General features: G+C 39.2%; 2 protein-coding genes and 1 long non-coding RNA gene across 6 annotated transcripts in view; 2 read left to right on the top strand and 1 right to left on the bottom strand.

Annotated features, from left to right (window-relative positions):
• The window catches only part of LOC129720678 (mitogen-activated protein kinase kinase kinase dlk-1), a 60,654-nt gene extending 53,686 nt beyond the window's left edge, over window positions 1-6,968 (top strand). For all 3 annotated transcript variants that reach the window (XM_055672230.1, XM_055672231.1, XM_055672232.1), the window contains 3 exons: window positions 1,649-2,308; window positions 2,382-3,674; window positions 4,144-6,968. In XM_055672230.1, coding sequence (XP_055528205.1) covers window positions 1,649-2,308; window positions 2,382-3,674; window positions 4,144-4,681 — 2,491 coding nt within the window. In that variant the 3' untranslated portion in view covers window positions 4,682-6,968. The remainder of the gene's footprint in view (window positions 1-1,648; window positions 2,309-2,381; window positions 3,675-4,143) is intronic.
• A 536-nt stretch (window positions 6,969-7,504) lies between these two features.
• LOC129720679 (ADP-ribosylation factor GTPase-activating protein 1) lies at window positions 7,505-10,061 on the bottom strand. Of its 2 annotated transcripts, XM_055672233.1 has the most exons (6): window positions 9,732-10,061; window positions 8,993-9,670; window positions 8,818-8,928; window positions 8,689-8,748; window positions 8,223-8,461; window positions 7,505-8,163 (listed from the first exon to the last, which is right to left on the bottom strand). In XM_055672233.1, exons 1-6 carry the CDS (start codon window positions 9,789-9,791, stop codon window positions 7,884-7,886), a joined length of 1,428 nt encoding a protein of 475 aa, XP_055528208.1. In that variant the 5' UTR covers window positions 9,792-10,061; the 3' UTR covers window positions 7,505-7,883. The 2 variants fall into 2 exon arrangements, with proteins under 2 accessions (XP_055528208.1, XP_055528210.1); XM_055672235.1 differs by lacking the exon at window positions 8,689-8,748 and having other exon boundaries at window positions 8,851-8,928.
• A 3,255-nt stretch (window positions 10,062-13,316) lies between these two features.
• LOC129724765 (uncharacterized) lies at window positions 13,317-22,349 on the top strand. The gene is made up of 3 exons (XR_008727960.1): window positions 13,317-13,652; window positions 21,759-22,009; window positions 22,070-22,349. It is a non-coding gene; the product is annotated as an uncharacterized LOC129724765 (long non-coding RNA).
• The last annotated feature ends 4,114 nt before the right edge of the window (window positions 22,350-26,463 follow it).

The raw sequence follows: 26,463 nt of genomic DNA, 5'->3' as shown, positions 1-26,463 counted from the left end.
ATTTTCATCTCAGAGGCCAAACCGAGTCGCTCTACTTCGCCAATTACATCCGGATCTCGATGCCTCAATCGTCGATGCCACGTGTGCAGATAGTCAGAATTATGCTGCTTGCCTTTCTTGCCTTGCCTTCTGCCACGTTTAGTCGGTATAAGCCAGCCATGCGATCTGCTGTCGCAACTACCGCCCGTCGTGAACCAACCTACACTGATTTGCATTGAATTCCACCTGGACACCTTTTTCAGCGCGTTTCGGCACGGAAATCAAATTGCCTTCTAGTCCCGGGGCAAAAATCACACCGGTCGACGTTATCGATACTTTTTCGTTACGTCCATTTACGCAGTTGATTTTACAGTCTCCGACGCCTGCTGTTTGCAGCATTTTACCATCAGCAGTCGAAATTTCCGGACGAACACATATAACGATTCATTTTATGAGACGTTGAGCCTCAATTAAATATATTTTCATATTTATCTTCTAACTTAATTAATCAAGCAATCCATGGAATGAACTCCACGTATGATCGGATGAAGTAGGAACTTTAAAAACTCTCTTGAAAGATTTACATTCAATGTAATATTCGACAAATCAATAATCTGCATCCTAACTCAGGAAACAGGTTCGTCGCACTACGGGTACTGAGGGATGCGCCCGACAACCGATCGAAGTTTTTCGTTCAATAGCGAACCACTTTTACTATTCAACACTACCACTCACTACGATACTGTTTAATTTTTCTGAGTACAGATCTCAATTTTTCGAAAACGAGATTCAATGAATTGAAATTTTATCAGCGAAAAAATTAACTGGTGGTTTAGTGTTAATGCGCATCCTCCCTTCCTAAAATGTTAAAGAATGTAGTTGTTTCTATTACTTATTAGACGATTATTTAAATTGGACAGCCGTATGTGTGCAGAGCGATTCTGATCCAGATTTAAGTAATATACACAGAGTACATGTCTTCTCCATTGCCTTTTGCTTTTTTAAAGATTAGAAGAAAATTTGTTTATTGCATTTTTTGAAGTTTACATTTTTTACAACAACCTCACAAGGTTTAATGTGTTTCATGTTGGTTGTAACAATTTTATCGATGTTCTAACAGGCTGTGGTTGGTTTTTGTACTGTCAGTTTTATTTATGAAATACCGGAGCAGTTTTGGAAAATACCAGATCAGTTTCTCGCCAAAAAGCCTGGTATTTAATTACCTTACTCTAAAGTTTTATTGCCTATCGTTTGTAGGGCAGTAGAAGCTGTGGGTCGCCCGATTTATAAATACGTGCAAATCATTTGAAAACAGAATCTGTTTGCACTTTTTTACAATGTAGGTACATAAAATGACGAAATACTATGGACATAAAATGGGTTGCAAATTCTCACGCTACAGTCTCTCATGTTGTTATTCAGTATTACAAATATTCACGTGTCGTTGTGTTCAGCGGTGTGCTAAAGAGCGCTCATGCGCATCGCATGTTTTGTTCTTCCGCACATGACGTCACTTCGTTGGTGCCGGTGGTGCAGGAAGAAAAACATTCATAGCGTAACTTCCAATTATTATATAAATCGTTCGCATACATGTGACGCAATCAATTATATTTTTAGCTCACCGATACTTATGATGACTGACTTTTCCACCCTTCGCTTTTCATTGCAGCATTCTGATAGGTGAGGGCGAGGTAATCAAAATCAGTGACTTTGGTACCTCACGTGAGTGGAACGAAATTAGTACAAAGATGAGCTTTGCTGGTACGGTGGCCTGGATGGCACCGGAGGTGATCCGAAACGAACCCTGCAACGAAAAGGTCGACATCTGGTCCTACGGTGTTGTTATGTGGGAACTGTTGACTGGTGAAGTGCCATACAAAAATGTAGATTCGTCGCAGATCATCTTCGGTGTCGGCAATAACTCGCTTTATCTGCCCATTCCGGCCAGCTGTCCCGAGGGTTTCAAACTTCTGCTCAAACAGTGCTGGAGTCCGAAACCCCGCAACAGGCCATCGTTTAAGATTATTCTTACCCATCTGGACATTGCGGCGCAAGAGCTCCTGCGCCAATGTACTGCAGAACAAGACTACTACAACACTCAACTGTCATGGCGAGAAGAGATTCAAAATCATATGCAGAAACTCACTACCAATGGGATGAATATACAGAAATACGAACAAGATCTGATTAAAAAACGAAAGGACGAGTGGAAGCATGCCCAGGACATCCGAAATATCTACGAAAGAAAGTTGGAGCGGGCCAACACCATGTACATGCAGTTATGCGCGATCTTCGCGCAACTCGAGCAGAAGGAACGGGAGATTGCAGAGTAAGTATAAAAACCTTTTGTTTTTCGTGGGATATTTCTGCATATTACAAATATATTTCCGTTTTTTTAACAGACGTGAAAAGCAACTGCCTGGCTATAAACCGCGCAAATGTAACATCTTGAAGCGCAATGGTGACAAAGGAAATAGAAAGCGTGTTCCATTCGGCTTTCAAACAACGATGCCAGTCCCGAGCTACCTTCAGAACCAGCAGCAGATTTATGGAACGCCGGTCGTTCCCGGTGAATCAACGACACCCAGTCCGTCTTCTCCAACCCAAAATAGTCCTATGAAGGCAACCTTGTATGCTCAATTAGACGGTAATACTCATAACCCCAAATCAGTGGTCATCATTCCTCCGGGTGTGACTGGGTCCGGTTCGACCTCGTCGGGGCGGGCTAAAAAGTTTCGCCATCGACGCGTCGGCTCTGGAACGTTTAATTCCCCTAAATCAAGTCCTAATCGAGACCGACGAGTTCAGAGCGAACCGGATACAAGACATGCTCGGTTTGTCGATACGGAAACGCAAACTGATGCGATGGATATCAGTGAGACTGATGCAAGCCCTAGTCCAAATGTTGCCACCAAGCGCCTGTCCATGAGCTTACGAGAGGAAGAAGAAGAGCGGGGTAAAATGCTTGAACTAGCAATTGACTCTGCACCAGCCATAAACCAAGCGTACCGGTGTGGAAAACCACAGTCCGAGGACGACGGAGAAGTGCCTGAAGACGAAGAGAACGGAAACTCTATCTCCACTATGACGAACAGTCGAAGTAGCGATATGCTAACGAGTAGTCAACATCAACAACAGCATCCTGATCCTGACGACGATGCCGACGACGATGAGGACGATGACGAGGATCAGCGAGTGGTTTGCTCAAGCCCGGACCCGATTATGGATGCAATGAACAGTAACGAGCGACTGGATCGTGATTGTAGCGACGATGATAAAATTGATACACTCGATAGGAAACTGAGCTTCATCTCCGAGAAACTGCAGCAACAGAGTGTCGGTGGCAGTGGGAACAATCACGTACAGCAATTAGCTGACTATAATAATATTCTAAACGATAATAATGTGACGATTTATCGATGCAATACAATGAAACATAACGGTAGCATTGGCAAGGCTGGGAAATGCACGGATAATGCGATATTATTGAAGCACCCAAATGCTGGTAGTAACTTGCATGCTGGCGGTAGCGCTGTCGGTGTGTATATGTTTAGTGGGAATGGCACCCCCGAAAAGCTTCCACATCTTTCAGCAAGACAGGTTATCCAGGACGAGGAAAAGTGCAGCGATAGCTGGACCGATGAAGAAGGGGAAGATCCGATCGAAGCGAACAATTATGCGCTGCGACGAAAAAGGTGAGCTTTTTGATTTTGTTATCTGGGGTTTACCCGGTGACTCAGAGTCTTATTGTTTCTGCTTACTTTTATCAGTCTAAATTCAGCGAGAGAAAATTCTTGCGTAGGAGAGCTATTATAGCGGATGATACTAGACTGCGTAATTCTACTAGTTTCGATTACCGGCTGACGCAACAGCTGATAACAAATAATGTTTAGAATAGAAATGAGTTCCACTTAGCATAGGTTAGGAAAGTAATGAGCTAAGGAACCGTTTTCGGTGCGAATAGGGAAAGCCAGCATGAAGTGCGTTTTTTATCTACTTTTGCCGTTTGTTAACTTTAATTATTGACGCACTTCGCCCCAACTCAACTGAGGGTTCTGAGGGCAGCACGTTCTCGGAAGCTTTGTGATTGTGTAGGACTTACTAAACCCAACAACTTTCGAACTTTCATTCAAAAATCAATAATCTTCTCTTTTGTTTCAACAGCATTGGTCGTCTGCCGATCAAGCGCGGACGCCGTTGTAAGATTTTATCAAGTGTTGGATCGGTCCCTGGAGCTGCAGTAACATCCCAATGCTATCACCCAACGTCGCCATCGATTGGGTTGACCATTGGTGGAGGTGCTAACATTAGCCTGGATGGGATGTCTCCGTTAGCGGGTGCTTCTTTGCCGCCGGTTGCTATCAGTCATACAAACCAAGCCTCCAGTTTGACGATTTCGGATGAGGAGAACACCTCCGAGTACAGCCATTCGCCGTCGAGCCAACGATCGACACTTGAGAGCAATCCAGAGCTACCGGCCGTAATCAAGCGGCAAAATCATCGTACCAGCACCATTGGTAAACAGCAGATTATGCAGAAAAGCACGACTTCGGCAAAAGATACCGATGATGATGATGACGACGATGGGGAGCTTGATTCCAGTGATTCGAGTTCTAGTTCGGATGAGGACAACAATGCCGTTGGGTTGGCGACTGAGAATTCGGGTGCAAACAAAGACGTAGAGAATGGCAATACGTATTAAGTGAAACGTACGAGAAATTGTGATTATGGGAGATCTATTGAAAAAAAAAAATTGTTTGAGATTAGTTTCATTTCTGGATTTGTTGGTACTCGTGAAGCAATATTATGTTTAGAAGCATAAAGAAGGGGAGTGTACCTATTCGATCAGTTTTTCGTTTTGTTTAAAATTTTCGTTAGCTTTAAGTTTAATATTACGGTTTCGGTCCTAAGGAGCGAATCCTTTCTTTGTTCAGCCCGTTTCAGCATTGTGAAAAAAGACTTTAATTTATAATAAGCGAGATATTATTACATAAAAATTCCATTATTATACATTAATATACAAGGCGAACTAGGTTATGAATAGGAATCTTTTGATTGAAATGAGCAGGAATTATCTTTACGTAATTCGTTTAAATTAAGCTAAGCCAATAGAAGACCGGAGTGTTGAAATACGGCTTCATATATACCTCTTCGTGTAAATTTCCTATTCTCTGTTAACCCCAATAAGTAAATTATTGTTTCTTTTACAACCTTGAGTCTATGAAGTGATAAAATTGAAAATGTCGCCGTTTTTTTTGTATAAGTTGAAAACCCGAATGGATGTGAGTGATGTAAAATAATAAATAAAAAATTACTATTAATAACGTGAATTATTATGTAAACAACTTCGTCCAACGCCGTGATTTAAGATACAGCCGATTTTCGTTGCCAGTCTTGTTTTAATTTGTCTGTACCTTTTTTTTGTTTAAATATCATGTACCACAGAAAATTAGAACATAGCGCAGCAAATTAATTGTCGTATTACAACCAAACAAGACATTGTTGCAATATTTAAAGTGTACCTGTGCAGCTTAAAAGTTAACACAAAAAGCGTAAACCAATCAAGCATGTGGTCGATAAAAAATAGCAACAACAAAATTAATCGATCTGCCTAGTTTCTTGTATTAATTCTTCTGAAAACGGGTCACATGCCAATACAGACAACTGATTAAATAGGCTGATTGTGAGTTAGCTTCTATACGTTCAATGGAAAAAAAGGAACTATTTTTGGAGCAGTATTCTTGGTTGCAATTTTCGATTGCCAATCAAATGGTACGCCGACAAAACACTTTAGAATTGATAATAATAAAAAATACCAAATCAGTATATATAATAGAAGGGGTCTACTACGAAAGGCTGAAACTCAAAAGGCTGAAACACGAAAGGCTGAAATTCGAAAGGCTGAAATCACGAAAGGCTGAAAACTACATAAGGCTAAAAACACGAAAGGCTGAATCACGAAAAGCTGAAAATCATAAGGCTGAAATTTCCAAAGTTCATTTCTAAAAGAACACTCGCGGCCTACGGCCGACTCGATTGTCCGAGATGTATGCTGTCCTTACTCGCTATCGCTCGTTCGGACTAAACTAGGGGATCACCCCTACGAGTCAGTAGACCTAGGAAAACGAACGAACCTATACAGAGGTGATTTCTGCGGGGGGGCTGCCCCCCCGCAGTGGCCGGCGCTTCCGACGGCGGGTCGCCGGCGCACACTCGCGGCCTTCGGCCGTCTCGCCCTGAATCATCTAGAAAACGTGTACAAGAGTCAAGTGTGTATAGATTCAAATCTTGCCGAAAATTAATTTTCCATTGCACAAACCAATTAATACTCAAACATTGAACTCTGTCACTTAATAAAGGTTTGTTATCCATGTGTCCGAATTTTTCAACGATTATGATTCAAGTTACAAAAGTTTCAGCCTTTCATGTTTCAGCCTTTCGTTCATGCAGCCTTTTGTGGTTTCAGCCTTCTGTGCATTCAGCCTTTCGTTATAAAACATACTTTTCAGCCTTTCGAGTTTCAGCCTTTCGGGTTTCAGCCTTTTGAGTTTCAGCCTTTCGTTACTAACCCTAATAGAAGTCCTAAATTTGGCAATCCTCCAACCTGCGCGCGCATGTTTTGATGTTATTCCAAACCAATCTATATGAACTGTTTGGCGTTGAAAATTATGAGTGGAGTTCATCAAAAGTATAAATCAACGTTTTTCAACATCTGCGTTAGTTAATAACCCAAATTGAGCTGTACTAAAAAAAACAACAAAATTATAAAACGACTCCTACGTATATACATAATTCAAATTGTATCTTGTATGAGTAACATTGCTGAAACACAAAAAATCGTGCAATGCCTAAAAAGATGAAAAAGTTCACGAATTATGTAATACAATTTTACTGTTATATGCTTTGGCCAAGTTGGACAACGCAAATTGCGGAAACGTGAAAATAAATAACCTGCAAATAAAACACCAATCTTTTGCTTTTTCCTGCAATTCAATGAGTTGTTTTTTTTTGTGCAAGCATAGTGAAGACTCTCAGGTGAAGACAAACCAGACAGTGACCTATTAATTTTTTTATTTTCCATTTTCGCAAGAGGTTAAAACTGTTATAATAACCGCCACGAAAGGCAAGCAAAGCAAAATCAGTCTTTTTTGTTATAGCCATATGCCTACCCTAGGCTGTAACAAAATTTACTATTCGTACCATCATTTCTAAGTCATCTGTGCTTTGGAACATTGAATTTCTGACGGTCCGAAAAACAACTCTCTTTTTTACAATTTTAAAACAGCTTCACAATGAATTTTGAAAACAAAAATTGAGCTATTTCCTGATAAGCCTTACATTTCGTTTTGCTTTTTTTCTTTTCGAATTTTGATAAATTCTAGCCGAATTTAGATCACTTTCGGTTTTCTCAAACGTCGCTAAATGGTAAAAATACATCATTGTATTCGCTGATTCGTTTACACATGCCGATCCAAAAAATGATGCTATAGCAAGGTTTATTTCGGACAGAAAACATTCCAAGCTCTTGTCTTTAAGACATATATGCACTATACTTTATAGAATGCTACATTGTTTTATACTACTCGCTCATTATATAAATATATGATGGATTTTACCTTTGCTATTGTTCTATTGTTTTATATATCTATTTTCGCTGACAATTTTTCTACCATCTGCTGTACTTTCAACTACCGTTCAACAAACTTCCACTGATCATAAGGTTTTTCATTTACTAAAACCAACAAATATATGAGATAGCAGTAAAATAATTGCGCCTTGTTTGCATAGTCCCTACTAAGAGTAAAAAAATACAAAAAAATATCATCGGCATCCCATGCATGCGCATATAACATAATTAAGTTGATAAAATGATTTGCAATTTCCAGAGCGAGTTTAAAATTCTTCTAGTTGCTCAACATGTTCCATAAATCTTCTTCGGCAGGATTATTATTTCTCTTACTAACAGCTCTGCTTTTCACATCTAACGATGCAAAATCACTTTCCAACGATGCAGTATGCTTCGGTTTTAAGGTGCCAGAACTTGTTGAGTTTTGATTTCTGACATCGTTGGACATACTCGTTGTTATCAAGGAAGCATTCTGATGGTCATTATCACTCGAAGATTTATTAGCCACGTGAGATTCAAAACCAGTCCACTCTTGATCGTCGTTTTCTGGATTTTGACTAAACAAGGAGGTGATTAGACGCAAGCATAATGATAATAGGTTGAGAAATACACATACTATGACTTCACCGCGTTGGAATTGTTATCGTTGTTCCACGAGCTCCAGTTTGTACCGCCACCGCCATTGCCACCATAACTGCTCAACTTTCCATTCGAAGCAGATCGTTGGTAACTGTCGGTGGCACTATTAGACCCGGAATTTGATGGAAAATGGTCGTATTGATCGCTACCACCTGTAGCACTGTAATTACTTGTTCCGCTAAGATTGCTCCATCCTATGCGACCAACTTCTCCAACCTGGTTTGAACGAAATATCGAAATTATCAAATATTCAACCTAAGCTTTCGTATGTAATAATTAAACAAGGTAAATCAAACTCGCGTAAGATTTAAGATATCATATTGAAGTATTACTTTTTGCCCGCAAAGCCCTTCAATTGTTGGTATAAAGTAACATTCAAATGTCAGATGTCTAACTGAAATATTAAAATTTTAAAATACTAAATGATAAAAACAAAGACCAACCTTGCTAGCTAAGCTTGTAACCTGTGTACCAACTCCTTCCAGGAGTGTTCCTTCTTTTACCTACAGCAATAATAAATAAAATTAAAATTAAAAACAAATGAACCGAAATGTAACAAAACACAAAACTACCTTATCGGTAACTGTACCAGAAACCTCAACTACCTTTTGCGAGGCTATGCTTCCATACTTTAAAGCATTCTCCTTGGCAACATTAGCCACCTTAGAGAAAACGTTCCATCCCTGAAAAATGCAGACATAGATGATAAAGCGGATAGACAGTGACCAGAAACCTGAGCCGCCTTACACTTGCCAACGATGACTGCACCGAATCGAACAACTCATGCGATTGACTTCGCGGCGGAGGGTCTCTAGAGTAGCCGAAGCCGGCGTATTTACCTCCTTGATTGGGAGGTAAGTGATCTGGTCGAGAAGCATTTTCCTCTTGTTTGCGACTGAAAAATTCTTCCTTCTGAGATTTGAACTCCGCCGTATTGAACTGCTGATAGCCCATATCCTGATAACCTCCTCCGTTCTGGTAACCTCCAGAAGTAGCAGAATAACCAGCTGATTGAACAGATCCGCTGCTTCTCGAGTGCGTTAAACCACTGCTGCTGTTTAAGTGAGAAGTCGAAAAACCGTCTTTTGTTCGCTCCAAAGCAGATGCTTGGTCCCAACTTTTTCCCTGAGCAAGGGTAGATATTTTATCCCGATACAAAGCTGCTGCACGTGTATTGTACTTTTTCTGGATGGGCAGTGTATCATCCCAATCATCTTGATTGTCGAAGAAAACTCGAGCATTTTTATTTCCACCGACTTTCATTTTTTCGAGTTCAATGTCCTTCCATTTATCCATTGATACTGAACGCACGAATGAAAGATGTACACCTAGTCCACGATGCTTACCGGAGCATTCTAGGCAAATCCAAATTCCGTATGTTACCGACACCCACTGCGGGTTGTGGGTTCCACATTCGAAACATTTCTGGAATGATGTATCGTAATGAATTAAATTAATCCGTTGCATTAAACTAAGAAAAACTTACAGTATTATCATTATTGGGCTTTAAATCACTCAGCACTCGTCTAGTTCGAGGACTGGCCATAATGAAATGGCTTTATATTTCCTGGCTATGATGCACAGAATTGAGGAAATGACTCGTATTAGTTATCAGTATTACAGATTCTTTTCTACAGCTCAAAGTTTATTCGAAGGAGTACCAATCATCATCACTTATATTTCGATATCGGAATGATTTTTTTGTTTGCAGTGAGATCTTTAAAGCTATTAAACGTATTTTTAAGAAAAGTTCGATAAAATTTTACAAAACTAGTTCCACTGGAGCTGGAGAGAAAGCAAAAATGATGTAAAATGTCAATCTACGTGTCAGGCATACCCTGCGGCTGAGCTTGTGAAGGTGGTTTCACCAGGAGGGATCTATCTGTCAAACATCGTGTAACCAACATATTTGGCAACATGGCGTTTGTTTTGGTTTTTGTTCTTTTTAGTCATGAAATTGATCGATGTGAAATATTATATAATTGGAACGTTTTTTTATCAAAACGCGAGAAACCGCGGAAAACTTTCATGAATGTGTTGTGTAGTGATATTTTTCCCCCGTTATTGTTCATGGTTACAAACGTCATGGACCAACAAACGTCATGGACAGGGGGGATCTATCTGTCAAACATCGTGTAACCAACATATTTGGCAACATGGCGTTTGTTTTGGTTTTTGTTCTTTTTAGTCATGGAATTGATCGATGTGAAATATTATATAATTGGAACGTTTTTTTTTATCAAAACGCGAGAAACCGCGGAAAACTTTCATGAATGTGTTGTGTAGTGATATTTTTCCCCCGTTATTGTTCATGGTTACAAACGTCATGGACCAACAAACGTCATGGACCAGAGTTAATCTGCGATAACGCACACATATATGGAATTTGACAGCAGTGAATCCCCTCTGGGTTTCACGAAGATCATCAGCCTACCGTCAAGGGAACAGAAAGGAACGCATTTCATATAGCGAATTTCTTTATTCGCGTTGACGGTGTTGCTGATTTTTGTTTGGTTTTTGCCTGGGAGGGAGAAACGGATACGAAGCTGTGTGAGTGTCAAAATGAACCAGAATGAGCTGTCATTGACTGTCAATTTGAACCAAAGGAAAAAAAGGCATTTCTTTGTTATTAGTATTGTTATAACTGAAAGGTAAAAAATATTCCTCGCAAACGATTTTTGTATTTAGGCTGATACAAATTTCGAATTCTTTTTCTGTCCAGGGTTATCAAAGTTAGCGAAGGGGGTGGCAAAAAATAAATAACACCGAGACGAAAAAAAAGTAATATCTTTGATCAATGTTTGTGTGCAACTTATGACGTTTGTAACTTGCACTCAAATAAATGTTGAAAAATAACACTATTATTTTTATTATTTACTAGCTGACCCGGCAAACTTCGTCCCGCCTATTTAAGTGTTTAATTTGAAAATTTTAAACATTTCAAATTTATTGATTCCTTGCGATTGGATCATATCGTTTTAAAAGGATTGGTTTTATCGGTTTTAATGCTTGGCTTCTCTACACCATTTTGGTTACGAACATATCCATATGTAGTAGTATTCGGATATTTTCGGCTGTTTCCCAGAAGTTGCCATTTTTCAATTCAAACTGTTGTCTAAGGTCAATTTATAGTTCCTTGCATCACTCTGGTTCCGGTAATACTCATATTGGGGGGTATTTGGTCACTTTGGGCTATTTTCAGAAACCGTAAGTCGCCATCTTGGATTTAAAATTGACATTTGGAGACAATTTCTGGCCTCTGAGCGTCAATCTGGTTAAAGAAACACTCATATTGGGTGGTATTAGGTCATTTTCGGCTGTTTTCCAGACACCGGAAGTTGCCATCTTACAATTCAAATTGTTGTTTGAGGTCGATTTGTGGCTTCAGTGCGTCATCACAATCCCGGAAATTCCCATATTGGGTGGTATTTGGGCATTTGCCGCTGTTCTTCTGAAACCGGAAGTCGCCATCTTAAATTTCAAAATGGCATTTGTAGACAATTTCTGGCCTCTGAGCGTCAATCTGGTAAAAGCAACACTCATATTGGGTTGTATTTGGTCATTTTCGGCTGTTTTCCAGACACCGGAAGACGCCATCTTACAATTCAAAATATGTCAAAGGTCGATTTGTGACTTCAGTGCATCATAACAATCCCGGAAATACCCATATTGGGTGGTATTTGATCATTTGCCGCTATTTTTCAGAAACCGGAAGTTGCCATCTTGGATTTCAAAATGGCATTAGGAGACAAATTTTGGCCTTTGAGCGTCAATCTGGTTGGAGAAACACTCATATTGGGTGGTATTTGGTCATTTCGGCTGATTTCCAGAAACCGGAAGTTGCCATCTTACAATTCAAATTGTTGTTTGAGGTCGATTTGTGGCTTCAGTGCATCATAACAATCCCGGAAAAACCCATATTGGGTGGTATTTGGTCATTTGCCGCTGTTCTTCAGAAACCGGAAGTCGCCATCTTGGATTTCAGAATGGCATTAGGAGACAATTGTTTGCCTCTGAGCGTCAATCTGGTTGAAAAAACACTCATATTGGGTGGTATTTGGTCATTTTCGGCTGTTTTCCAGACACCGGAAGTTGCCATCTTGAAATTAAAATTGTTGTTTGAGGTCGATTTGTGGCTTCAGTGCATCATAACAATCCCGGAAAAACCCATATTGGGTGGTATTTGGTCATTTGCCGCTGTTCTTCAGAAACCGGAAGTCGCCATCTTGGATTTCAGAATGGCATTAGGAGACAAATTTTGGCCTTTGAGCGTCAGTCTGGTTGAAGAAACACTCATATTGGGTGGTATTTGGTCATTTTCGACTGTTTTCCAGACAACGGAAGTCGCCATCGTACAATTCGAAAAGTTGTCTGAGGTCGATTTGTGGCTTCAGTGCACCATAACAATTCCGTAAATACCCATGTTGGGTGGTATTTGGTCATTTGCCGCTATTTTTCAGAAACCGGAAGTCACCATCTTGGATTTCGAAAAAGTATTTGGAGACATGCCAGAAGAAGGAAGGGTGTCGAAACATTATGGACATGTTTGTTACACCTAAAAACATTCACCTGCCAAATGTGGTTATATTTGCTTGATTGGTTCTTCCCTTCAAGAGAAGGGAAGGGTGTCGAACCAACATGGACATATGTACTCCTAAACACATTCACTTGCCAAATTTGGGTCCATTTGTTTGGTTAGTTTTCGAGATGTGCAGAAATTTGTGTTTCATTTGTATAGGCCCCCTCCCTTGCAGAAGAGGGAGGGGTCTCAAACTATCTTAGTCACCTTTCCCTGCCCCTAAAACCCCTGTACAATGATGGTGATCGGTGATAAAATCGGCGATACACATTCGATTTTTTTCAGTGTTTGAATCAACTTCGTCTGTCAGACGGTTTAAACAATCATCATACGATTTCACTTCGTGAGAGAGCAGATTCAGACGTTTCTTTCGTTAGTTCATTCCCTCTCATGAATTGAATTCACGATAGCTGTACAAATCGATGAATCTCTCTCCGCTGATTGAAGCAGAATGTAAATACGAAAGAGAACAATCGCCAGACGATAATTATCGGTAGCTAGAGTCGATTGCGATCGCTTGGATAATTTATCACTCATTCTTCCAAGGTCGAAAGTGTTGACAGTAAACCCGATTTTTTTCTTCTGTTTTGCAGAATTTTATTCGCTGATGTCATAGATTAACAAGATGCACTTTTGTTCTCCGGTTTTACATTCATCGAAAGTTTGTTTATTGTTTTAAGATGGTCAATGTAGTTGCATTTAAAAATTGCTGTGTGGCAGTTTTTTATAATAATATGCAATATCATAATACATTGAGGTTTAATTGAATGTTTACGAGTTGAAGCAATTTCTAATTCTAAACTGGAAGCATCGCATTATATGTAAGAGGTCAGTATAGTAAAAGTTAAATCTTGAACGAAACAATCTTTAACTCTTTCTTCAACAAATATTCCTCTTATTGACCAAAATAACAATAGTGAATTTGAAATGTATGAAAATTAAAAATCGCTAATTTCGTGAATCGAACTTTCTATGAGTTGTCTGAAAGTCTTTTAAAAATCACAAGAAGGTTGTATGCAAAGCCACGACCGCAAGGTTGAAGTAGAATACTTTTACAAGAAAGATAACCTGGCTGCTTGCGTGTCAGTCATTTTTTCTAGTAAATGAACGTTGACCGTTCATTGGCAGTATTGTAATTTCTTTTTGTCTGATATTTTGAATGAAGTTAATTGGATATTTTTAAATTGTGTGCAAATGAGAAGTTGAAGTGCTGCCGAATTGTAATATGCACATTTAATACGACATCATAAAACGGGAACGGAACAAAGGCTACGGTTATGCAGAACGCGAATGCCGGCGCAATGCGATTCGCCTTACCGTCGTGAAATGTACAGCTCTTTTTAAGGCGAAGTAGAGCTATACATTTCAACAGATTTCGTCTTGCCGAATCGCATCGCGCCGTTATTTGCGTTCTGCATGACCGTAGCCAAACACTTAGCGACGCAAACACGTAATAATAATCAGAGTATGCATGTAGATGAAGATAATTAACTTTGGATTATAGCGCAAAACGAGAAAATATTAACTCTTCAAATAATCATTTGTGTTCTTCAAATTTCAGTTGTTCAATTTAATATCCGATGAAATGTTTGTTTATTATCTGATGAAGCTCTTATATGAGCCAAATGATGCATTCCCAATTTACTAGGTCCATAACTCTGCCGACCGTGCTTGGGAAAGCGCGGTATAACGACCAATCAGAGGTCGAATTTTGTGTTTTGACAAGGCTTAAGAGTTTTCAATAGTACAATAGTTCGAATGATAAAATTGCAATTTCATGCATTTGGTAGGAATCTTAGAAGGTTTTCTAATCGATTGCTGCAAAAACGAAGGAAATCCATCGAAAACTAACCGATTTATTAGCATTTGAAATTTTTCTCACTTTTTTCAGTTTTAGATTTTCATTTCACATCCCTATGTAGCCGAACTTCCTGAGAGAAGTATTCTAATTCAAAGTTAAATCTTCATTAATTCATTTTGTTGTCCTTATAAGGACAATTGTTCAATTTATTATAGGATGTAGTGTTTATCTTACATCTTTGTGTTACCTTAATAGTGAGGACTAAGGCGCACGGTCAACACAATGAGAAAGGTGTTTTCACATTGAAAACTAGACACGGTTTTACTGGAGGAAGTGTTGGCAAATGCATCTACCGCTGATACCACCGCTATCATACGAAAGCGCGTCGTTTCATGTGGGGAATATCAGCAACGAAAAATGATGCGCGTCTAAGCATAACCCGAACTGTTTCGCCGTGCTGCTCCCATTTACCTTTACATCGGCCTCAGGGAAGTACCGGCTGCATCTGCATCTACCGCTGAGGCTGTCACTATACTGCTATTGGTACCAAAAGCTATTAACTCTTCAAATAAGTGTTTTATTTGTTCTCAAAAGAACAATTGTTCAGTTCAAAATCGGATTTACGCAATCGCATCTCTGTAATATTACCGACAATAATATTCTTCTGAACAAAATGATACAACTTTCCCATTAGGCCTCTGCCATAATAGACGCGAAAAGCGACGCGAACCGATTCGCTCGGCTGTAGGTTAATGAACAGCCATCAGTAAAGCTGTACATTAACCTACGGCCGAGCGAATCGGTTCGCGCCGCTTTTCGCGTCTACTATGGCAGAGGCCTTAGAGAAAGTTGCTGGATGATGTATTCACTTCATGCAAGCCTGCTGCTTGATGCTTCCCGCTACCACACTGAAACAGCATTTTAGTGAAGGAAGTGTCGTTGCATCAGCTGACCCTGCTACTATCGATGCTGATATACCCGCTGCAACAGCTACGCCATGCATAGCCATGCCACAGTTGTGGCCGCTATACGCTGGCCCAACTGCTGAGCAACTGTAACGCTATCCGTAGCCATGCCACAGTTGTGGCCGCCATTGGTATCCGCTGTACCTGCATCTGCTGGCCCTGCTGCTATCGATGGTGAGATCCGCTGAAACTGCTACGCTTATTCGCAGCCATGCCACAGTTGTGGCCGCTATCCGCTATCGATGGTACCCACTGCTCGCTCCCGCTGCTGCTAAGGGAGGACTGCTGTCGTCGCTGTTCAGAACTACTATGAGCGGCTTCGACTAAAACAGGCTATTATATAGGGATGAAAATAGGAATGAATTATTTTACGTACGTGGTGGAATGATATAACTTGAAAAATATGTGTGACTTCATTCTGGTTCAGAGCGATCATTTGATAAGCTCCACCTCTTTTTTCAGTTTCTAAAGTTTTTCCTCAGTTTCGTAGCACGGATGCACAAAAATGATTTCTTGTGAACATTCCGGAGCCGGACCGATAGCACTCTCATTGAAGCAACAAAATAACATGTTTTGTGTCGTGTTGTGCAGCTTGGTTGAAGAAAATGTTCCCGTCCCCATGTCGCATGTAAGCAGATTATTGCGTTCAGTAGACAGTAGATAGTGTATCCAGCGAATAAACACCGATGGTGCTCTCAAACACGCAACGGTTTTAACCCGTATCTTATTGCGGTTTGTAACATCAAGCGATTTCGTTTGCTCGCTGTTGCGTGTTGCATCATGTTGCAACTTGGCAGCTGGGAGACGACGAAATTCTGTTTATGCTGATTGATTGAATCGACTTCATATTAGCTCTGCATAGTCGAACTAACTGCTTTTGTGAATGCGTACTAACAGGGCAGTTTATTATTCAATGTCGGTTATGCTGATCGCAGCCTTTGCGCTGCCCCATACAGTGGGGGGTTTACTAAATAAAGTGAAAATTAGACAACTACAACAGAATTTGATTGCATCCCGCACAGAATGTCTGCTTGTGTTGATGCCAGAAAATTATTAACCTTCAATAATTTTTTATTTGCCTTGAAAAAAGCATGTTGCGGTTCAAAATCGGTTGCTAATTACAACCTTTGAGCTGCCTAACATTGGGGAATTAAGATACACGGACAACATGCACTGTGGAGGCTATTTCACATTCAGTAAATTAGACGGGTGCGACAAATTTAAATTGTTAGGATGCAACACAGAATGCTTGCTTGCGTTGACAAAAATGATTAACTTTCAATGACTTGTTTATTTGCCTTCAAAAAGGCATTTTGATTTCCAAAATTGGATTTCCTGATGACAATCTTCATGCTGCCCCAACACGGGGGGAATAATGGCTGTCTGGCGACACACGCTGAGAAAAACCGCGCTGCTCCTGAGACGTGGTGACCAACCACAGGGCTAGTGCTGCTGCTAAGGCAGGACGACTGCTGTTGTCGCTGTACACACGCTGAGAAAAACCGCGCTGCTCCTGAGACGTGGTGATCAACCACAGGGCTAGTGCTGCTGCTAAGGAAGGACGACCTGTCGCTATTATGAGCGGCTCCGGCTGAAACAGGCTCTTATATAGGGATGAAAATAGGAATGAATTATTTTTCGTAGGTGGTGGAATGACATAACTTGAAAAATATGTGTGAGTTCATTCCGGCTCAGAGCGATCATTTGATAAGCTCCACCTCTTTTTTCAGTTTCTAAAGTTTTTCCTCAGTTTCGTAGCACGGATGCACAAAAATGATTTCTTGTCGAACCGGACCGATAGCACTCTCATTGAAGCAACAAAATAACATGTTTTGTGTCGTGTTGCGCAGTTTCGTTGAAGAAAATGTTCCCGTCCCCGTGTCGCATGTAAGCAGATTATTGCGTTCAGTAGACAGTAGATAGTGTATCCAGCGAATAAACACCGATGGTGCTCTCAAACACGCAACGGTTTTAACCCGTATCTTATTGCGGTTTGTAACATCAAGCGATTTCGTTTGCTCGCTGTTGCGTGTTGCATCATGTTGCAACTTGGCAGCTGGGAGACGACGAAATTCTGTTTACGCTGATTGATTGAATCGTCTTCATATTAGCTCTGCATAGTCGAACTGACTGCTTTTGTGAATGCGTTCTAACAGAGCAGTTTATTATTCAATGTCGGTTATGCTGATCGCAGCGTTTGCGCTGCCCCTACAGTGGGGAGTTTACTAAATAAAGTAAAAATAGACAACTACAACAGAATTTGATTGCATCCCGCACAGAATGTCTGCTTGTGTTGATGCCAGAAAACTATTAACCTTCAATAATTTTTTTATTTGCCTTCAAAAAAGCATTTTGCTGTTCAAAATCGGTTGCTAATTACAACCTTTGAGCTGCCCTAACATTGGGGGAATTAAGATACACGGACAACATGCACTGTGGAAGCTATTTCACATTCAGTAAATTAGACGGATGCGACAAATTTAAATTGCTAGGATGCAACACAGAATACTTGCTGGCGTTGAAAAAAATTATTAACTTTCAATGACTTGTTTATTTGCCTTGAAAAAGGCGTTTTGATTTCCAAAATTGGATTTCCTGATGGCAATCTTCATGCTGCCCCAACACGGGGGGAATAATGGCTGTCTGGCGACACACGCTGAGAAAAACCGCGCTGCTCCTGAGACGTGGTGACCAACCACAGAGCTAGTGCTGCTGCTAAGGAAGGACGACTGCTGTTGTCGCTGTCTAGAACTATTATGAGCGGCTCCGGCTGAAACAGGTTCTTATATAGGCCAAATAGCATGTTTTCAATTGCAAGGTATATGATCCTGTCGACCGTGCTTGGGAAGCAAGCATATAACGACCAATCAGAGGTCGAATTTTTCGTTTTGACAAGGCTTGACTATTTTCAATAGTACAATAGTGTGAATAATAAAATTACAATTATCTTATTTTGGGAAGAATCTTAGAAGATTTTCCAATCTTTTGCTGCAAGAACGAAGGAAATCCATCGAATACTAACCGATTTATTAGCATTTGAAATTGGACATATTTTTCACTTTTTTCGGTTTTAGATTTTCATTCCACATCCCTATGTAGCCGAACTTTCTGAGAGAAGTATTCTACTTCAAAACATTATTATTGATCAAAGAGAAAGTAAACAAAGAGAGTCTCTCAATGTTAGATAGGTCGCTTTGAAAAATTACGCGAGAAACATTGTTTGTGATCTACTATGCACTGCCTCACTGAGTAGGGAAAGCTAACCAAACAATGCACAAGGAATATTTTTTTTCTCTTATAATAATTACAGGAAGTGAATCACATAACATGGTGATTTTGCTTCATTGATTAATAGTGGAGATCTATAATCTCCCATTTAGAATGAAGAGACAACAAGTTAACGAAATCGAGAAAATTCGAGAAAAATGAAAAAGTCCTTTTGAAATGTTTCTAGAGATTCAACAATTTTCATTTTCGAATGCATTTAGAATCCCCCCGCGAGATTTGCCACTTCAATGTCAAATATGACTTCGACTTCAGATTTGACGGATTGTGGTCCGATAACTGCAAAGTTGTTGCAGTTATCGGTCTTGCAGTTAAAAAGCGTTGCAGTTAAAATAATTGCGGTTATCGAACGGCGACTGTATTTGCTTCTGAACGCCCATCTGTCAAGAACGTTCGGTAATAAAAAAAGTTGTCAAGAGATGGTTTTCAAGAAATTGTCTAGATCATCTATTCGAAAACAAAGTAGATTTAAGGCTCTACATAGAAGTTTGTTTTTTCAAAACCAAAAAGTGATATTGAATTAATCGGTCGTCTATTTTTTTTTTCAGAATGAGTTTTATAGATAGACATGAAAACAAAATTTGGTTCTAGTGAACTGTAAATGGTGAATACCTTTGTAGCTATATGCAGTACGAATTCTTTTACAACAAGATATAAATATACAGTGAAGATTGTGATGTTACGAAATAGTTCTGTTTATTATATGTTTTCAATGCGTAGTGCAGTACAAAATGCTATTCCATGTTCGCAGCAGGTTTATTTGTTATGCTAAGTATTGTTCATTGTAAAATAAAAGTTTCAAATAACGTTCCAAGAGTCACTTCACATGATCAGATAATATTTCGTTCAAGCATTGTATCCAATACTTCCCCCAACAAATCTGCATTCATTTTGAGGACCATTATGTCCATCGATACATCGATACAATCGATACATCGCTGAGCTGCATACGAGAATCAGTTAGGACATATTTTACCTAACTGAATGTTATTGAAATGTGCACGCATTATTTCTCGTATTGTAGCTGCAGCAATTCGAACGAATTCTGCAATACGATGACGTGACATCTGTATTCCGCATGCCTTCAATATGGAGTGGATTAACGTTTCAGAGCCGGTCCATTCAATAAAATTAAACGGCAAATTATTAATGGTTAACAACTGAAGCAGGCCAAGTGGAGCATTCTTCTTTTCCATGTCCACCAGCATCTTGGACGTTTTCTGCTTTTTCGGAATAGGCTCGGTTTCCTTCTCCTGCGTAGACTCTTCATCATCTCTTTTATCCAATGCTAATTGATTTGAGACACCTGGATGTACATTCTGGGAGTGCCTTTTAAAGTTACCAGCAACAAATGTACGCTGCACATAATCGCACTTCCGATCAGCATCAATATCAACCGAAAAATAATCCTTTCCCCGTCTTTCACTTGTTCTACAGCCTGAAGAATGATTTCCTTTTAAGTTTTCGCCTTGCGATACATTATTCTGTTTATCACGGCACTTAACACTCACCAAATGATTGAATCGAATGATTTACGCTCTAACGCTCATTCGGATCGGCAAACGATAATGAATCCTCGACTGAAGCCGACGAGTGAATCATAACAGTGCATGAACAAGCTGCAACAAAGTCGCAAAAGGTTGACAGGCGACAATGTTCACAGTGTATTTTACCAGCGATTCATTTGTCTCATCAGTTTTCTACTCGAGAGACGACAAAAAACATTGCGTCGGAAGCGTGATTTGAATGCAATAGGATTCTCTCATGAGGATTCATTGATACGATTTTAACCATCCTTGCCCCTATATACAAAATTTCACGCCGATCGGTTCGGTAGTTTCCAAGCCTATATGAATCAGACAGACAGACAGACAGACAGACAGACAGACAGAGCTGCATTTTTATATGTTTAGATTTCGCTAGCCTTTCGACGACACTCTCGCTGTCACCTGACTTGTTTGTTGCTAAATTAAGTATTTATGCTGTCGGAAAACCAATGAAATGAACAAAACGGTTTGAGCTTTTTTTTCTTCCCCTTCCAATATTCAAGATTTTTGAAGGGGGGGGGGGGGGGGTGACATAAAATGAAAATAAAATTTGTAACGGCCTCATTGTCGTTTTACAAAATATTTTGGTTCATTTTCACGTAAAATAATAAGTTTCATAAGCTTTCAGCAATAATCATGTTAGCGTACTTCGATTATTAATCTTGCGCTTTTCTGGATTTACTTTTCTGGAAGACTTTGATTACAATTTCGAACACACTTCATCACGGTCGAATGTTGATTCTCGTTTCACAAAATAGTGAGATGCAGGATTGTAAAATTTTTGCAACTGCACGAATCCCCGAAAAATCTGCCTCACAGGTTATGCTCTCGCACACATTTTTAGAAAATCTGCGTGCGCAAATATATATAAACTCAAAATTCCGAAGAAACTTTTATACAACGGCAAATTGAAAAAACATAGACTCGAAAAATTTGTGTTTTGCAGACAAAATTGCAAATTCTGTATTCCTGATGTTACTTAAAACTTCGTTTGAGTCATGCATGCGTTACAGCAAGAAGATAGTTACACGCTATCAAAAAACGACGCATGTGCGTGTTCTCTGTTTTGAGTGTAGTATTCGTTTCTCCCTCCCAGGTTCGCACCTATCACTGAAACAAGTCGACATATATTCTCTATTAAATTTGTCCAATGAATTGAACGTACCAAAAGATCTCTTAATTTTATGTGATTCCATTGGAAATCCATTTGTAAATTAAATGTGATACAATAATTTCAATGAATCGCACAATGAAATAATAATTATCGAATTTTCACATCCATTTTATTTGAAATTCATTTACGTTTAACATGTGCCGTAAAAATTTAAATTTACAGGCAATATTGCAGAATACATTTCATAAAGTAGGTATATAAAACCGTCATGTATCGAAACCAACATATAAATCTTATTGATAAACCCATTAAAAAACACACGTCGCCGTGACTTTGTCAGTTTAACTTGTGAAGTTTCGTTTTGACGTTTGGATTTGGTATCGAATAATCCAGATTGTTATTTAAAATGGCTACACCACGAAAAGACGGCGTCTTATTGAGCGATTGGAAGGATATTTCCTTATCTCGAATGGGTAAGTTATTTTTCTTTACTTCATTTGAGTTTAAACTTACATAGATATTCACAACTATAGATCACACCGAAGAAATTGGCTTTTATATAATCGTAGGGCAAACAACGACCAGACCATTGGAACTCGGATCAAGTGGCCAACGTTGAACCGGTAATTTCTTTTTTATTAATCATTTGTCAGGAAGTCGGTAGTGAAATCTCTCGAAAGTTGTGACTGCCACTTACCGACGTAATTCATTTTTGCTCTAATTTATAGGATTGCCGTTAAACAATTTCTTAAAATAAATATTATTTTCATAAAAAATTTATATATCCTTCATAAAAAAACACTTCAATTTGTTTTCATGTACATATCATATGAAAGAAACAGTCCCTTTAGTGAAGTTATTTCTATAGGATAATAACACGAAATGCATGAGATTTTCCTATGAAATTGTTAGTACATGCCAAGATATAAATTATGGCATTTCCAATGAGTCTAATAGATTATTTGTTCTTTAGTTTTTAATGGAATTTCTTATCTATTTAAAAAGCTTGGTAGTAATGTGAGTCTATCAGACGATCCTATGAAGAATGCATGACACATTTTCGATCACATCGTTTCGATTGGAAGTTCTAATAGTGCAAATTTATAACACTCCCATATAATATGAATAGGTGAGATTATTTCAGTGTACGCGAGTTCTTATATGCAATTGTCAATTTATTTGTGAAAACAAGAGCGAAAATATTCCCTTCCTTCACTTTCGCAAGTAAAAACTAAACCAATATAAACAGGGTCGTTAGTGTCAATTCGTTTCGCAATTTCGTCTGTTTGCTAGCAAAAGTGTGTAAGTAAAAAAGAGTAAGCAGGGTAGTTCGGTCGTTTTGTCAAAGTCGTTTCAAAGTGTCGAAAAGCTGATTTTCGCAAATTTTAAAAAGTAAGCTCCTTCATTACATGTTGCATGATAACATAACATCAAAAGATCGTTTGTTTACATTATGCGACGTACGTCGGTTTGAAAAATTACGCGAGAAATGTTGCCAGATGTATTTTGCTTCTGATAAAATATATGAAGACTTCTAACTGACGTAAGCAGAGTTGTCAAAGGGGTGGATAATTTATTACGAACTTGCATTATAGTGTCCGCCATTATAGCGCGTAAAAAGCTGCAAGTATACCGTACATCGTGATGCTGTCAGAGGAAAACCTAAAGAATGTGCCTATGTTTGTGGCTGGGTTGTCAATGGGAACGGTCCTAACAGTTATAATACTAGAAGGAATTCGTTCATTGTACGATGAAACCAATTCTAGACTACTTTGTGATAAGGTCGTATGTCTAAACGTAAACAAAACGAGTGAGAATTATATCTCCTGTACTTTAAAAGCACAAATCATCTCTCGCTCGTTTTGTTTACGTTTGGACATACGACCTTATCACAAAGTACTCCAGAATTTTGAAGTTAAATACGTGGGCACCTCCTCAGTACCGGACAACAAACACAGCGCATTTATTCACAATTCGGCTCTCGCTAGTGCTGGGCTTTGTCTTCCTAATGCTTGTCGATCAGATGTCATCGCGGCGCAAGGATGGAATGAGCGTAACTTAACAGCCACAATCTGGTAAACTACAGTTCCCGCCCAACTGGTAAAAGAATTGTAGCTTCTTTCCGCGAAGCTATCAATGCGGAAGATACGGAAATAATAAAAAAAAATATAAAAAAAATATTAAAAATTAGGTAACTTTGATAAAAAATAAATCTATAACATTTTAACGATTTTTTCTTCTTCTTCTCTCTGTGCTAACCGTTTACTGACAGTTAACAAAATTCAGGGCTAGTGGCTAGCGACTATAAGCCCAACGATTTTGCTTATGTTGTTTCCATATTTTAATTCCGAATTTCTTATTGTTTTCTTATGCGTAGGAACGTGAAATAATCGTAATATCCCAGACGGTCTCGAGGTACGACGGCCCAACAAGCCAGTCATCGTGAGTTTGAGTCTCGGCTCGGGAAAGACAGTTAGTGTCAGTACGATCGTAGCGCTAGCCCCGCAATTGGGTTGTTTAGCTATTCACGAATTTCCGATTTTTATATTTCATTTGAAAGAGTCTAATTTTCTGAACAAAACGTGATATTTTAAATCTTCATATCATTATCCTTCGATTTTTAAATAAAGAATAAAAATTCGCTCTAAATCGCTACAATGTCAGTTAATATATAGGCGAACTGTCATTGTAGCGATTTCGAGCAGTTTTAAATCGTGATTTAAAAAGCGAAGGACAACGATAGATTTTTTTTTAAATCACGTTTTACTTATAAAATGCAGATCTTTCGGATGATATAAAAAACTGATATGGCTAAACAACCCAATTGTCCTGTACACTAAACAGTTGGCTGCGAAGTCTGTGTATAAATAAAAACAGAAGGTCGAGTTTCGAATCGGAATGTAGCACCAAGGCTTTGCTTTGCTTTAGGAACGTCAAATTAACGAAACAGAGTAACAGTCACTCAGTAGTACTCAGTTTTTGACATTTATCCATGGTACTCAAAAGTGAGTAACTAAATACTCTGTTTAAGGTTGATCACTGGGATGGCAACATGCTATCTTTTTCTATGTTGAATGAGTGAAGAAAGTTCCCGACTAAGGGCATCCTTGACAGTGCGCTTCTATACCCCATTTGGCAGCGCTCTATCATCACTTCATACCGTACCGGTCGCTGCTAAACGCGCTAGAGAAATAGTAGCCGGGCCTCCGGGAAGCATCGCGCTCTCAAATTTGGCAGCAGGGATACCAAATGTGCAGATTTGTCTGCAAAACGCAGATTTTTGGAGTCCGTGTGCAGATATTTATTGATTTGCAGATATTTGCAGTTTTTCCATGGTTTCTGCATATTTTTGTCAGAGTCTCCTTATATTTGCGCAGATTTTCTTAAAATGTGTGCAGATTTTCACAGACTTTTACCTGCGCGAGCGAAATTTTTTCGGATCACGGATAGATTTTTTTCAGATTTCGAGCACATTTTTCCGGTTTTTCAAGCAGTTGCAGACATTTTTCAAAAACATCTGGCATCTCTGTTTGGCTGCCCGGTAACAGCGCTGCTAAAGGTTTATGCTGGATGAAACGTCAAACAGAGACGATAGCAACGACCGGTGTGAAGGATGTCCTTAGGGCATCCTTAACAGTGCGCTACTATTTGAGTTGTAATGGCGGCTGTGACAGCGCGGCTATTTTGCTCACTCACCCGTTTTCACACCGGTCGTTGCTATCGTCCCAGTTTGACGTTTCATCCAGCATAAACCAAAAGCAGCGCTGTTATTTGAGAGGGCGATGCTTCCCGGAGGCCCGGCTACTATTTCTCTAGCGCGTTTAGTAGCAACCGGTACGGTATGAAGTGATGTTAGAGCGCTTCCAAACGGGGTATAGAAGCGCACCTTTAAGGATGCCCTAAAGTGATAAGTATATGTAACTTTTGCTGGGTGCCTGCCTCGGGGCTTTATTTTTGATAAAGCCCCGATATCTTTCAACACCCCTATGGCATCGTGCCAGGTTTCAAGGGCTATCATCTCAACGTATTTGTGAACGAGATAGCATATCACCGCCACTTCTCATACACCTTTATCTGACAGCTGACAGCAGGCACAAATGAGATTGAGCCCAGGACAGGAGTTCATTGTCATTCACTGTTATTCGGTATAAGGATGTCAATAGTTCGACTTTTAAAAAAATTGAGTCAAATTTTACTCAATTTAGAGTAAAAACGGCCGAGTGTGTACAGAGGACAACAAAACGGGTTGCGTCTATTGACCGCATCATCCGCGACTACACTGTAATTAAATGCCACGATTACTTCAAGTGTTTTTGCACTTGACTCGATTCGTCACGTCACACTGCAAATTGAAGTGATTTAGTGTTGATTTCACAATGATTAACACTTTCTAATGAAATGATCTTGCGTTGAAACCTGTTCAATGGAAATCACCATCATATTATAATGAATATATCTTGAATTTGCACCACTGTTCAAATCAATTGAATTACAGCTGCGATTCCAATTGACAAACGTCAAAAACATAAAACGAAACAAAAATAGTCGCGGTGGCGAAAGGCGCAAGCAGCACATTTTCCCCGGAGATTTAAAATTTGTTTGGAAGTAAGTTCTATTGAATCTTTGATATTTATAAAATAATAATAAAACAACTCTTTTACAGATCCTGAATTCGAATACACCGACAGAGCGACAGTGGTCATTTTGTAATTAAATTGAAAACCTAGAATAAAATAAAATTGAAAAATCTAAAATAAACAGAAACCTTTTAAATTTATTGTGATTAGCAGATAATATCCAAATGACCAACATTTTGTATCTCAAACATAAGAATATCAAAAAAGATTAACATAACAACAGAAAATCAAGTGATTTGCTGTTGATTTCACCGTTCTTTGCATTAACATGTTTCGAAGGATTTTCTTTT

This window comes from Wyeomyia smithii, chromosome 2, assembly GCF_029784165.1.
Source record: "Wyeomyia smithii strain HCP4-BCI-WySm-NY-G18 chromosome 2, ASM2978416v1, whole genome shotgun sequence".
Classification (NCBI taxonomy): domain Eukaryota; kingdom Metazoa; phylum Arthropoda; class Insecta; order Diptera; family Culicidae; genus Wyeomyia; species Wyeomyia smithii.
The sequence above is the reverse complement of the archived record's forward strand: the minus strand, read 5'-3'. Positions and strand labels throughout refer to the sequence as shown.